The sequence below is a fragment of the Heterocephalus glaber genome, unplaced genomic scaffold (assembly GCF_053883595.1).
Source record: "Heterocephalus glaber isolate CG9 unplaced genomic scaffold, H.glaber_assembly_v1.0 deba00001600, whole genome shotgun sequence".
Lineage (NCBI taxonomy): Eukaryota > Metazoa > Chordata > Mammalia > Rodentia > Bathyergidae > Heterocephalus > Heterocephalus glaber.
In genome coordinates, this window is record NW_028258372.1 from 22,668,002 (window position 1) to 22,682,820 (window position 14,819).

Consider the following 14,819-nt stretch of genomic DNA (forward strand, 5'->3'; position numbering starts at 1 on the left):
TAGGCTATTGTATAAGGGTAGTAAATGAGTTTTACGGGGAGAGAATGAGGCTAAACAGATAACAAGGGTCTGGAACAAAAGTTCCTCTGGAATGTAGGTATGGTGTCTGATTTTTAGGCTCTTCTCTGTCATGAGTTTATTCTTTCTTGGTTAATGAAATTTTAGTAAGAATATTTGAAGATAGGTTCCTCTTTTTTTTTTTTTTTTGGTACTGGGGATTGAACTCAGGTCCTTGTGCTTGCGAGGCAGGTGGTGCAACCACTGAGCTAAATCCTCAGCCCAGTTAGGTACCTGTTTGACAGAACTAGTCTTTAGATAGATAAGGGAACTTTGGAGGAAGCCCTTGCCTGTGTTTGCTGCTTTACCAGTGTTCTAAGTTTGAAGTTCAAAGGGGTATATTTTGGTGTATTTTCTGAGGTTCAGAAGTTGGAACATCAGTTTTGGGGAAGCACATACATTCAGACTATAGCACTTCCCTTTCAAATACTAATATTATTTTTGTCTCCTTTTTATTCCTAGCAATGTCTCAGGCTGTGCAGACAAATGGAACTCAGCCATTAAGCAAAACATGGGAACTGAGCTTATACGAGTTACAACGAACACCTCAGGTAATACAGATTAAAATAACTTTAGGGAAATATGAGGTATATGTGAACTGAGATACAATTTCAGAAAACAAAGACTTAAGTATAATAGTAATGTAAAGCATGTGTGTGACAATCAATTGTGTTTAAGTGGTGCTTCATTCTTTGATTCAACAAAAAAATTTTATATTTTATACAAGCCTCTCTGTTAGGCACTGGAGGAGGAACAGTGGTGAATAAAATAGGTGTGGCTCTAGCCCATGAAGTTTATAGGCATTAAACAAGTAAATATCCCTAAAAATCACATATGTGAGAAGTTGTGCTATAATAATGGGTCAGCCAGTTTTGAGGAAATATGATGGCATAGATTAAAGGAGAGGTTTGAAGGCAAACATGCTTAAAACTGGACTCATTTTAAGCTTGAGATACCTGTGAAAGAGCCAGCAGGCAGAGATGCTAACTATAAAATTTAAGGTATTGTTAGCACATCTTAAGCGATGGGAATGAATATGATCACTAGAGAACTGGAACAGAGCCAAAAACTTCATTTAGAGGTGCTTTAACATTTAGAAATTAGGTAATTGTCAAAGTAAATGGAACCAGTGAAGGAGACTAAGAAACAAGGGATTGGGGTTGGAGGGCATTCAGAATCTAAAGAAAGTGTTTCAAGAAGGAGGATGAAGTTTATATATTTAAAAGAGCTAGCCAGGGATTTAGCTCAGTGGTTCCGTTGCCTGCCTCGCAAGTGCAAGGACCCGAGTTCGATCTCCGGTACCAAAAAAAAACAAAACAAAAAAGAGCTGATAGGCTGAAATAAAATGAAGACTAGAAAAGTGTTTGTTAGATTTGCCATTTATACTCAGTTACCTTAAGAGCAAACTCACTTGAGTAGATTGTACTAGGTTATAGATTGAATGCGTTCTCATCATTGTTTCATATCATGAACCAAGGAAATGATAACTGTGTATAATGGAGAACAGTGAAAAAAGAATATAGGGGATTCTTTAGAGAAGTTTGGCTGCACAGGAGAGCAGAGAAATGGAGCAAAAACCCGGAGGGAAATATGGAATTAAGTTTCCAGTTCTTTGCATGAGTGCCCCATTTCCCTCATACCTTGCACATTTCAGTGTGCTTTAGCCTCATTGAGATACTGATACCTTAGACTTATAATAGAGAGGGAGAGATTGCTGACCCCTGAGAGCTAATAAAATCAAAAGAAGGAGTTCTTCAGGAAGGAACAAAGCAGTGTCCCTTTGATAGGAAGAGATATAGTTTTTCCTTGAAACAAACAGCTCTTTTATAGATTTGCTAAAGAGGAAATGAAGAAGCTCTTAATGAAATACAGTATGAGATAAAGTAATCTGGCAGGTAGTAAGAGATTTGCAGAGAGAAGTAAAGGTATAAGATAGGATAGAGAAAGAATTGTTATATTAATCAGTTATTGAGCAGTGTTTTAATACCCATTGGAGGCTAGTGAAATTTTTTGTGATGTCAATCTGGTTTTCCTTTTCCCACATAGTACTACACCCCTATACAAGCACAGACCTGGAGAGCACAGGTGATTGGTTTAGCCAGGGTTGGATTCTGTTAGAAATCCAAGTGGGTTATCATACTCACTGAATAATAAATTTCTTCACCTATAAAATAGAAATTATAATTCCTAAATCATAAGTTTGCATGTTGGAGAGGATTTTGAGTGTTCCCAACATAAAGAAAAGATAAATGGGTCTGGGGATTTAGCTCAGTGGTTTCGCCACCTGTTGTGCAAGCGCAAGGACCCGAGTTCGAGCCTCGAAAAAAAAAAGAAAAGATAAATGTCCCAAGTGATAGATATAGCAGCTACTCTGATTATTATATATTGTGTACATTTATTAAAATTTCCTATGTACCCCATAAAAGGAAAAAAATAAGCTTGTCTAAGTAAAATATAATACTATGGAGAATGCTTTATAGAGAGGTTGAAACATACCAGTCACTTGATAATAGTGGTGGTTGTTATTATAAATGTAAATATATTTTACTTGAGCTCTTTATGGGCATTGTCTATAATTTCTATGTCTTTTCTTGTGGAGTAATTGATGTTTCACCATGTTAAAGAAAGCACAAGTGTGATGGAGAGCCAGTGGAAACAAAGTATAGGTAGCAATTGGAAACTCCTTACATTTACAGAAACTATACTCCTTTTCAATATACTAGAACTAGAATACTCCTCAGTCCATAGGAGCCAATATCAGAGGCTTTGGAGTTAGTAGTCTTTGTCCTCAGTGGTGCCACCTATGTGGAGGGGGAGTAGTGGTGGTGGTAAACAAGTAGGACTCCCTTGCAGCAGAGGGAGATGGTCCTGGACTTCTACATCAGAACTCCAAAAACATTTTTGCAGAGAAATATTTTTAGGGCCACTTAAATCAGAAATTCATGTTACACCCCAGATGCACTATGCTTATGAGGTTAACCTGAGAACCTAACCACTTTTTATAAAATTCCTTTGTGGGACAAGACTTTTTGAGGTTCAGAAGTGATTTTAAAGTGAAATTCTGTTAATTAGTTACTTTTCTGGAATCCTAAGATACAATGGGCAGTATCAAACATAATTTGTCAAAATGGTATAATAATTGAAGATGAAAGAATTCTTGGTTCAGTTAATCCAAACTTTATCATTTTCAGATAATAGAACTGTTATATAGAGTCATAAAGCTAATTTATATAATGAGAATTACTAAGGCCTATGGTTCCAAATTCAGTGGTTTTTTTGTTTTGTTTTGTTTTTCTTTCTTTCTTTTGGTACTGGACATCGAACTTGGGTCCTTGTGCTTGCGCAGCAGGCGGTGAAACCACTGAGCTCAGTCCCCGGCCCAAATTCAATGTTTTTTTAAAAATAGGATAATTTCCCACTTATTATCTTATTAATATATTCTTTAATTTTAAAATAAGAATTTACATAATGCAGTGGTGATGGGGTTACAAGGAGTTAGAAGATTACAGCTAAGGCAAGATTGCCTGTGAGTTGACAAGAGTGCTGGCTGAATATAGGCAGATAGATGTTCATTTTTACCCTTTTCAGTGATTTTATATATTTGAATTTGCCATATTAAAAAATAAGTAGTGCTTTAATTTGGAAGTGACTCTTACCCTTTTACAGGAGGCAATAACAGATGGCTTGGAAATTGTGGTTTCACCGAGAAGTCTTCACAGCGAATTAATGTGCCCAATTTGTTTGGATATGTTGAAAAACACTATGACTACAAAGGAGTGTTTGCACCGTTTTTGTGCAGATTGTATTATCACAGCCCTAAGAAGTGGGTATGTTCAAATGAATTATACTAGTTATTCACATTGTAACGTGACTATAGGTAGCTCTCTGGAGTTTGAAGTATATAAAATAATATTCTTATGAAAGTTATTTCAGTAAGAGAATTGATAACATATAAATAAATAGTTTTTCCATGTATGGTTTGGATATCAGAAAGGGGAAGTTTAAATTGAGGAAAGAAGAGATTTTTGTTTCTAAAATGCTTATGTGTAAATGATCACTGAGAAGTATTTAAAGTTTTCTCTTTTGGCAGTGGTAGTATCTAAAGTTGGCAAAATTTTGCTTTTACCTACTTGTTGGAGATTTAAAGAAATTCTGGATAATCATTTTAAATTTCTGTGACCTCAGAAAGGTATTGCAGTAAAGATGGTAACTGAATAGAAGCTGGATATTTTTGTTTTTAACCCAGTGATACTTGTATCATTTACATTTTCTTCCCTTCTCTTTTTATTTAGTAACAAAGAATGTCCTACCTGTCGGAAAAAACTAGTTTCCAAAAGATCACTAAGGCCAGACCCAAACTTTGATGCACTCATCAGCAAAATTTATCCAAGTCGTGATGAGTATGAAGCTCATCAAGAGAGAGTATTAGCCAGGATCAACAAGCACAATAATCAGCAGGCACTCAGTCATAGCATTGAAGAAGGTCTGAAGATCCAGGCCATGAACAGGTATTTGGGAAAGAGGGCCAGAGAGAGTGACCATTTTTGGGAACACTTTATTAAATGTTGAATTTACTTTTTGAAAAATGTAAAATACATTAAAAAATAGCAATTCTGCAACGATTACCTTTTCATACAGGTATAATATGCTTCTAGGTGTGATAGGGTATTTGATTTAAAATACTAGGATTACCCCTGCCATCCTATTTCTCATCTTTTCTTTCAAGCAAAACTTGAAAGAGTTGGCTATATTTCCTTTTCCATTGTTTTATGATGAACATCCTTCAGTCAGGCTTTCATCCTCACAGTCGCCCATCATACTGCCTTTGTGAAAGTTGTTACTGACCTTAACATTATGCAATCTAATGACTGATTCTCAGACCTCATCTTACTGAATGGCATTTGACACACTTTCTCTTTCCTCCTTGGATAGTTTTCTTCACCTAATTTTTGGGAGACCCATTCTTCTAGGTTCCCTGTTTATGTCACCAACTGCTCCTTCTAAGTTTCCCCTGTAGGTTTATTCCAGTTCCCTTGACTCTTCAAAGTAGAATATCCCAAGGATCAGTCCTCTTTGAGTATGAAGTCTGTCTCCAGATGACCTCAACCAGTTTCCTGGCTTTAATACCATCTGCTGTGCCAATGATTCCCAGATGTATATGTCCAGGCTGGACTGCTGTGAATTTTAGATTTCATCTCTTAAATAGCTAATAAGCATCTCAAAATTACTGAACTTTTGATTCTTACTCCTTGCTTCTCTTCATTGTTTTGGTTTTTGTTTGTTTGTTTTCCGGTACTGGGGATCAAACTCAGGACCTTGCGGTTGTGAGACAGGCACAGTACCAGTGAGCTAAATCCCTGGCCCTTTTCTTCATTGTTGATCATTTTAGTTGATGGCAACTCCATCATTCCATTTGCTTTAGACATAAACTCTGAAATCATCCTTAAATCTTTATTCTTTTCAACAAATAGAAAATTTTTTTGTTTTCTCCATAGTATATCCTTATTGGCCCAGGCCAGCACCATCATTTGAAATATTAAAATAGCCTTCCAGCTAGTTTTTTTACTTTCCATGCTACTCCCGCAGTCTGTTTTCAACACAGTAGTCAGAGTGATTCTGTTAAATTGAAATTCACATCATGATTGTCCTTTCCCTAGAATCTTCTAGTATATTCTTTCACTTTAGGTTAAAAGCTACAAAACCTTGCCAGGTGTGGTGGTGCTCCCCTGTAATCTCAGCACTTGGGAGCATGAAGCAGGAGGATCACCATGAGTTTGAGGCCAGCCTGGACTACATAGTGAGTTCAAGGCCAGTCTGAAGTGCGTAGTGAGACCCTGTCTCACAAAACAACCACCCCCCCAACAAAACCCTAGTGATGGCTCCCTAGACCCTGCATAATCTGTGCATCTGGTTTACCCCCATTCTTTTTTTCCTAATTTATTCAGGCTTTAGGGATGATCATTATTTTCCAAAGTAGGAGATGCCATTAAAAAGCATCATCTCAATCTAATGGTTGTTACTTTGACTAAATATCAGAATCACCTGTAAAGCTTTTAACCTGAGGGCTTCAGGTATCACTCAAGACCAAGTAATTGGCACCTAGGTACACTTTTGGGGGGCAGGGGTTGGTACTGGGGATCAAACTCAGGACCTTGTGCTTGTGAGGCAGGCGCTGGAACTACTGAGCTAAATCCCTGGCCCTAGTGGTTCTGATGTGTAACCAAGGTCAAAAACCACTGGGTTACAGGTTAAAAGATGTGTTCCAAGAGCCAGGGATGTAGCTTAGTGGCACAGCACCTGCCTGGCAAGCATGAGATCCTGAGTTTGATCCCTGGTACCAAAAAGAAAAAATCCCAAAAGATGTGTTCCATTTTAACTATGTAAGCCTGAGCTTACCCACTATTTTTTTTTTTAATGTAATAAATGTTGAGTGTGTTTTTTATTTTTTTTTTGGTACCGGAGATCGAACTCGGGACCTTGTGCTTGCAAGGCAGGTGCTGGAACCACTGAGCTAAATCCCCGGCCCTTGAGTGTGTTTTTTAAAAAGAATAATATACTCTTAAGATTTGGAAAAACTTCAATGGTTGTTTAGTCTTTCATGAGAAACAATCAGCAAAATCCTTTACAGTGCTTTGGTTTTACTTGAATGTTTCTAGCAGTGGGTCTGTGTGATAGGAAATCGTTTTTATTTGTTGGCAACTTTATTAAGGCTTCCTTACTGTTCTTCAATCTCACCAAGTATGTTTCTGCCTCAGGGCCTTTGTAGTTTTACTCTTTCAGAGGTTCTTAACAATCCACATCAAATATTCCTTCACTTTTTTTCAAGTGTCTACTAAGTTCTCATCCACCATAGGACTGCGTACTTCCTTACCTTTCTCTGCCTGTTTTTTCTCCATAGCACTTGTAGCTTTTTTTTTTGGTACTGGGGATCAAACTCGGGACCTTGCGCTTGTGAGGCAGGCGGCGGAACCACTGAGCTAAATCCCCGGCCCTCTCTACATATGTTGTTTGCCGCATTACAGTATGTCTTGATAGGGCAGAGATTATGTCAGTCTCGTTGACTTCAACTCCAGTACTGAGAACCATGTTTGGCTTAAAGCAGCTGTTCAGTAAATATTTTTGAATCTGTGAAAAAATTGTGAAGTTCTTCCTTTATATTGAATTAAAATTTTGCTCAGTGTATAGCAGTCTAGGTCTGTCTTCTGTTGAAATACTTATGTTGGAGTCTACATGTTTTTCAGATTCTATTTCTAGTTTTCCAAATATTTTCATAAAGTCATATGTTCTTACATGTTCCTTTCAAGGCTAAATATTTATATTGATTGCTTTATTGTACTTCATATGACATTCAAGATTATTGGTGTTATTCTTAAAATGTTACCATCAGTACAGTATGTACTATTATAGATGTAATTTGATAAACATAGGATATAAATAGGCTGTTTGCCTTTATCTGAGCATTAGTTAAATATTTTCTGAAATTATATTAATCTAGCTGTCACTGCAGTCCTGTTTTGGAAAGAGTTATGGGGTAAAAATAAAGTTCTTAGGGAACTTATTAGAATACTTCAATTTATAGTCAACTAAACTTTTTTAAAAATTTCACTTCTGTTGTGAATTTTAGAACATATTTAAGTATCATCTTTATGTTGTCATTATTGAGGTTTGTTGTCCTGTTATTTGGGTTTGTGTGTTTTTAAAACATTGTGGTTTTAAAAATGTGACCTAAAATTAACTTTTAAAAACCATTTATAAGCATGGGATTCAGTTGTGTTAAGTTTATTCACATTATTCAACAAATCTCCAGGACTCTTTTCATCTTATAAAACTAAAATTACCCATTAATCAGTTACTCTGCATTTCTTTCTCTTTTTTTACTTTGTTTCCATGCGTTAATGACTCATATAGGTGGAAGCATACAGTGTTTGTCTTATTGTGACTGGCTTATTTTACCTCCCACAATATCCTCAACATACTCATTTATATGGTGGCATAGACAGGATTTTCTTCCTTTTGAAGGCTAAGTAACATTTCAGAGCATGTATTTGTATCTTTTTGAATCTTAGTTTTGCCAGTTAATATTTAGGTCATCCTGTCTTAGTTTTGAAATTATTTAGATTTTTTTAAAAGTAAGAATTAACTGGTCATATATATATTTTGGGTCTCTTTACCATCCTTTTCCTCCTCCCTCTCCCTTCTGCTGATCCCCTTTCCCATCTCCAAAAAGTGCCTCCCTGTGTCCTGCCCTTTCCTTTATTTTCTTTAATTTATAAACCACACGACCATGAATTCTTGATCATCTTTTTTAACCAGTGGGCCATTATTTGCTTGTTGCAATCAACATGACACTATTCTTAGAAGTGCTTGTCATTCTTTCGTACTTTTTTTTTTTTTTTGGTACCAGGGATTGAATTTGGGTCCTTGCACTTTGCACAGCAGGTGGCGAAACCACTGAGCTAAATCCCCGGCCCACATTCTTTCATACTTCTTTTTCATCATGTATCTCTTCCCTTTCCCCTTTCCTTTTCTTTCTTTTTGATAGATACTTACATTAATGTAGGAAGATTATTTAACTTTGTACCTCAGTTTCTTTGGTTTTCTCAACTACAAAATAATGGTAATGTTACTCTCTTGCTAGGTTGTTTTGAAGAATAAATGAGATTATGTGCACAAAATGCCTTGTCCAGTAATTGGTTAGTCAGTTGCATCTGTAACTGTGTTGGTTACATTGAATTGGCAGACTTTGTAAGAAATCAAAAGGAATAGGGCGGGGGGGGGGGGATAGAATGTTTACCATTCTTTAAATTTTGTTTGCTTGAAAACATTATGGTTTAGGGCCGGGGATTTAGCTCAGTGATTTTGCCACCTGCCTCGCAAGCACAAGGTCCCGAGTTCGATCGCTACCCAAAAACAAAACAAAAAAAAGCTGGGCATGGTGGTACATGCCTGTGATCCCAGCACTCGGGAGGCTGAGGCAGGAGGATCACTGCGAGTTTGAGGCCAGCCTGGGCTGCATAGTGGGTTCAGGCCCAGCCTGAACTAGAAAGGGAGACCCTGCCTCAAAAAACCAAAAAAAAAAAGAATATTATGATTTAAGGGCCAGGGATTTAGCTCAGTGATGCTGTGTCTGCTTTGCAAGCACAAGGTCTTGAGTTCGATCCCTCGTACCAAAAACAAAGAATATTATGATTTATGCCTTAAGTATTTGTATGTGGTGAGATTTCATTTCAGGGACATATGGGGAACAATAATAATTACCAATAATAATTATCACTAAATTGTCAAGATTTTTTTTGAATCTGAATTTAATAGCAGACATGCTCCAAATGTAATGCTTTCACTAAATGTACACTTCATGTATTCTTCCCACCCAAATCCCCTTTTGCTAGATTACAGCGGGGCAAGAAACAACAGATTGAAAATGGTAGTGGAGCAGAAGATAATGGTGACAGTTCGCACTGTAGTAATGCATCCACACATAGCAATCAGGAAGCAGGCCCTAGTAACAAACGGACCAAAACATCTGATGATTCTGGGCTTGAACTTGATAATAACAATGCGACAGTAGCAATTGATCCAGTAATGGATGGTGCTAGTGAAATTGAGTTAGTATTCAGGCCTCATCCCACACTTATGGAAAAAGATGACAGTGCACAGACAAGGTAAGTATGTGGGTTAATCTGAATTCAGAATGTTTAATTTGGAGTTAAAAGGCAACTTTGTGCAAGAAGTAGAAAGCCAGTAGTTGTCCCACTGCCAATGGTTTTTCTACCTCCCTTGTGTACTTTGCATCTAGAGTTGTATATCTGAAAGGAGCGACCTTCCTAGACAGGAGGAAAAAGGCCCGTCCTCATTTCTTAACGGTGATACCAGGGTGCTAGTGTTAACAGTGAATTTATTGATATATTTGCAGCACACTGCCTGTCAGTGAGTGTAGATACACATCAAATTTTATTGAATGAATGGCTGAATGGTACATATGATTTTTAAGAATACTGCAAGATTGACCCTAATATACGTTGTTCTTAACCAAAAATTTAAATTTCCTAGATAATAAGCAGTTTCTTAAATATTGCTATTCTTATTGCTGCTGTAGCCAGCAGATCTGATCATTGGTGTTAAAGGATATTGTTCTGTTTTTACTTTTGGCACTTCTTGTATTTCTCTTTGATTTTATCACTTTATGTCATGTTTTACAGAAGGTAAGGGATCTTTAATGACCTAGCAGTCAGATAGTGAGTGAGTGTGTAAGTTCTTCTCCTCTGTGCTTTTCAATAAGAAAAGTTTTAGAATATAGAGCAACAAATTTCTATTCTTTTGTCAATAATTGAGACATGAACATTTTACTTAGCTTTTTAGAAATATAATAGTTCTAGGGCTGGGGATTTAGCTCAGTGGTGCCTCCGCCTGCCTCGCAAGTGCAAGGTCCCGAGTTCGATCCCTGGTACAAAAAAAAAAAGAAATATAATAGTTCTATAATTTAAGTGCATTTTTTTCATACATTTTGTACATTACATTTTTAATGATTCATTCTTCCAGATACATAAAGACTTCAGGTAATGCCACTGTTGATCACTTATCAAAGTACTTGGCTGTGAGGTTAGCTTTAGAAGAACTTCGAAGCAAAGGAGAATCAAACCAGATGAACCTTGATACAGCCAGTGAGAAGCAGTATACCATTTACATAGCAACGGCCAGTGGCCAGTTCACTGTGAGTATTTAAAATAATAGACTAAAACAAAAAATAAATAAAATAATAGACTGTTGAAACTGGGAGCACATTGACCAATTGAGTGGCAGATGGTGGGAGGGCCTAACAAGACTGTAAAACCACAAGGACCTGAGAGAGAAAAAAGTAACCACAGAGTAGTTAATTTTTTGATACTCTTTGTCTTGTTATGAACAAATGTGACAGGTATTCCTAAGATTTAAAAAAAAAAAATATGTGGAGCTCTTTTTGTTCTATTGTTTTTGTTTCACAAGTTTCCATATTTTTTTTCTTTTTTGTTGTAGGTATTAAATGGCTCTTTTTCGTTGGAATTGGTCAGTGAGAAATACTGGAAAGTGAACAAACCCATGGAACTTTATTACGCCCCCACCAAGGAGCACAAATGAGCTTTTAAAAACCAATTCTGGACTGAACTTTTTTTATACCCTAATTCTTTAATATTAAAGATGTGCCATCATTACTTTTATGGACAGATCTTGGATATGTTGTTCAGTTTCCTTCCTGAGCCAGACTCGTTTACACTATTAGAATTATTTCCCCTTAATTTAAGATTTACTTTTTGGAAGGGACTGCAGTTATTCAGTACTTTTTCTTTCCTTTAAAAAATGTATCTAAGTTGTATGCTTTCAAAAGTATAGTTCCATTTGGAGCACTCTTTGACCCAGGAATTTTTCATATTTATGTATTCTTAAAGATTCAATTGGCTATCATTTTTCCCTCTCCCCTCAAAAGTTTTTTAGGCCTATGGAATATTAAATATAGTAGTATGTATTCCACCCCCGCCCCGAGTCTTGTATATTTATAGTTTTCTATATAAACTGTAGTATCTTCATGAAGACCAAGGCTCAAATTTACTGTGCTTAAAAACAATTCTCATAGGATTATAATTTTCATGGTGTTTTCTTCCATAATATCACATTTAAAAAGAAGTTCTTTATGAACTTGGTGTCCATTGTCATGCAATGTTATTTTTTCCATTTTTTTCCCTGTAAGTTTAGAATTTCTGGTCATGGGGAAGAGAATCAAACAAAATTTTAAGTTCTATGAGAACGTGGTTCATTAATAGATTTCACTGAAGAAAGAAGAATTAGTAGTAATATGTAGTCCTCAATTATATATTTAAGAGTTCTTTTTTGTATTCTACTGTCTTCGTTTCCTCTATTATATGTGTTTAATGTTCTTTTCCTATTAAAATATCAGAGATACGGAGATATTTTGCACTTTAACCTTGATGAAAAGTACAAGATATGTTCAAAGCTTCCTAATTCATTTCTTATTGGTAGTAGTCACATAAGTTTCAAGAATTAATATGGCAGGGCTGGGGATTTAGCTCTGTGGTTCTGGTGCCTGCCTCGAAAGTGCAAGGTCCTGAGTTTGATCCCTGGTACCAAAAAAAAAAAAAAAAAAGAATTAATATGACACATACAAATAAACAATGGGGAAACAATTTGCTTGTTTGAAAAGTGTGCTTAGCATTTGAAGTTGCCATATTAGTTTATAAATTTGATGCTCTGCTAATTACACTCTATAGAAGGAAGTTATAAGAGTTTGAACTCTGCTTTGACACATAGTGAAAAATAATTTTGTAGAAAAATGTCAACCATAAGGTAAAGTCATTCTATTCTTAGTTTCTATTGAGGGACAGTATTGACTGTTTGGAAGCCAAAAGGGTTTACGCTTACATGTCAGAAATAAGATTGACTTGTATGTTATTTTTCATCCCTGTCTTGATTCTAGGTATGTCTTCAAGTTTATATTACGTTTGCATTGAGAAATTAACCCCAAAGGGTTTTGATAGGAGGGAGTTAGACCTGCCGTACCATTGTAACTAAAGTCTATTTGTTGTAAATGTTTATCTGTCAATTTTGACAGATTGGGGCCAGCTTGATGTTTTAAATCTTAAGCCAAATATGAAAACTTAAAGGCTTACTCAATTTTTTACCATTTTATTGAAAATATTTGAAATCTGTTTTTACAGGGTTTTTGTTTTTTGTTTTTTGTTTTTGTTTTTTGGTAATTTGTGCCATGAAATTTGAAAACTACCAAAATTTAAAGAATACTTTTATATTCAATTTCTTTTCTGGTGTAATGTTAAACTGTATAGATTATTAATGCATGTCCATTGAATATAACCCTGGTTTTGTGGTTAAAACTGTTTAGATTTTATTGATGATATTAGATTAGTGGTTGCGTTAAATAAATTCCCATTGTGGTTATTAATTGAAATTTTGTCTTTCAGCAGAAAGTTATTTGTGAATATAAGCTTTGTGCTTAGAGAATCTATGTGTTTTTATCTGTCAGTATGGGAGGATATAAACTGTTTGCATCATTAGTGAAGTCATTGGATGTGTAATCCTTTGCAAAATATAATTAGGTATTTGATAGAGCACTGAATGTATTGTGTTGAGCAAATGTGTGTGTTTTGTACAGGGGGAGGAGAAATACTGTTGGCTGTTACTACTAGTTAAGATTTCATAAAATACGACCTTAAATTAGTAATTTCTATAACCACTTGCTCATTTGGCTCATCTGTTGTGATGAACTCCTTTTGGATACTTTATTATTTTAAAATTTATTCTGGTAACTACATAAACCAAATTTACCTCTTTTAATTTTTTTTTTTTTAGTCAGGTCTTACCCAGGGCTAATCTGGGCTCAACCAATCCTTCTGCATACAGTAGTCTTCCTAAATACGGTAGTGTGAACTATAGGTGCCTTCCTCCTTCACCCATTTTAAGTTGGGTTACTTTGTTGTCAAATTATAGGAGTTCTTTATGTATTCTGGATATTAGTCTGTCATTAAGTATATGATAAAATATTTTCTCTAGGTTTTCTTATCTCTTGATCAGTACCCTTGATGTACAAAATATTTTAATTTTGATAAAGTATAGCATATTTTTTCTTCTTTTGTTCGTTGTTCCTTTGGTGCCATATTGAAAAAGTCAGTGTCTGATCCAATGCTATGAAAATTTTCCTCTTCTAAGAGTTTTATAGTTTTAGCTCTTTAGGGTCTTTGATCCATTTCTTAATTTTTTAATGGAAATGGTCAAGGTCCCACTTTTTTCATTTGCATGTGGATTTCCAATTTTCTCAGAGGATAATCTATTCTTCATTGAATGGTGTCTTAGTTACTTTTCTTGTTGCTAAGACAAAATACCTGGCACCCAAAGTTAAAGGAAGAAAGGTTTATTGTAGCTCACAGGTTGTAGGTTTCAGTTCACAGCTGGTTCCAAGGCAGGGTGGCATGGCAGAGGAGAAACAGTTCATGACAGCAGATGGGAGCAAGGTAGCAAACAGCAACCAACAATAGCAGCCCTCTTTCTGTCCCTTACATTCTGTCTAGGCTACCACCCTTTGGGCAGGTAGCACTCATACCCAGTGTGGGCCTTCCCATTATCTAGCCCAGAACTATGCCAAGCCAGTCAGTGTACTAATTTAAGTAACAGCATACCTTTGACCCAGCATCACACACTTATTCCCAGCATGACATACTCTAGATCCAGCCACCTCTGAAAAGCCCCACCTATGACCACATGAAGCTTTGGGCGGACATCTAGACACAAGCCATAACAAATGACATTGTTGCCTTTGTTTAGAATCAGTTGACCTTGTATGTGAGGGTTTAATTTTGAAGCTTTGTATTCCAGTGGTCTGTACGTCTGTCCTTAGGTCAGTGCTACACTGTTTTGATTATTGTAGCTTTGTAATAAGTTTTATATTGTCTCTTTTTGTGCTGCTGGGGATTGAACCCAGGGCACTCTACTGAGCTACAATCCCCAGTCCTTTTTACTTTTTAAATATTTTTTAGACAGGACCACATGGCAGGCCTTGAACCTGGGACCCTCCCGCTTCAGCTTCTTGAGTAGCTGGGATTATAGGTATGTACCACCACATCTGGTACATTATCATTAACCTTATGAGGAAAGTGCATTTGAGAAAGCGAAGGTTGAGGATGCTGACATGGATGAAATAATTACATGCTATGTGAGAAAAGTCATCTTCTAAACATCCATTTTATTTCTATCTGGGAAGT

General features: G+C 36.1%; 1 protein-coding gene across 3 annotated transcripts in view; it reads left to right on the top strand.

Moving 5' to 3' along the window:
• Rnf2 (ring finger protein 2) overlaps positions 1-12,200 on the top strand; it is a 45,464-nt gene extending 33,264 nt beyond the window's left edge. For 2 of the 3 annotated variants that reach the window (XM_004862790.3, XM_021242897.2), the window contains 6 exons: positions 520-608; positions 3,724-3,884; positions 4,350-4,565; positions 9,447-9,719; positions 10,597-10,768; positions 11,071-12,200. In XM_004862790.3, the coding sequence (XP_004862847.1) occupies positions 522-608; positions 3,724-3,884; positions 4,350-4,565; positions 9,447-9,719; positions 10,597-10,768; positions 11,071-11,172 (1,011 nt within the window). In that variant the 5' untranslated portion in view covers positions 520-521 and the 3' untranslated portion in view covers positions 11,173-12,200. The remainder of the gene's footprint in view (positions 1-519; positions 609-3,723; positions 3,885-4,349; positions 4,566-9,446; positions 9,720-10,596; positions 10,769-11,070) is intronic. The other variant, XM_087194439.1, reaches the window with a different exon arrangement.
• The last annotated feature ends 2,619 nt before the right edge of the window (positions 12,201-14,819 follow it).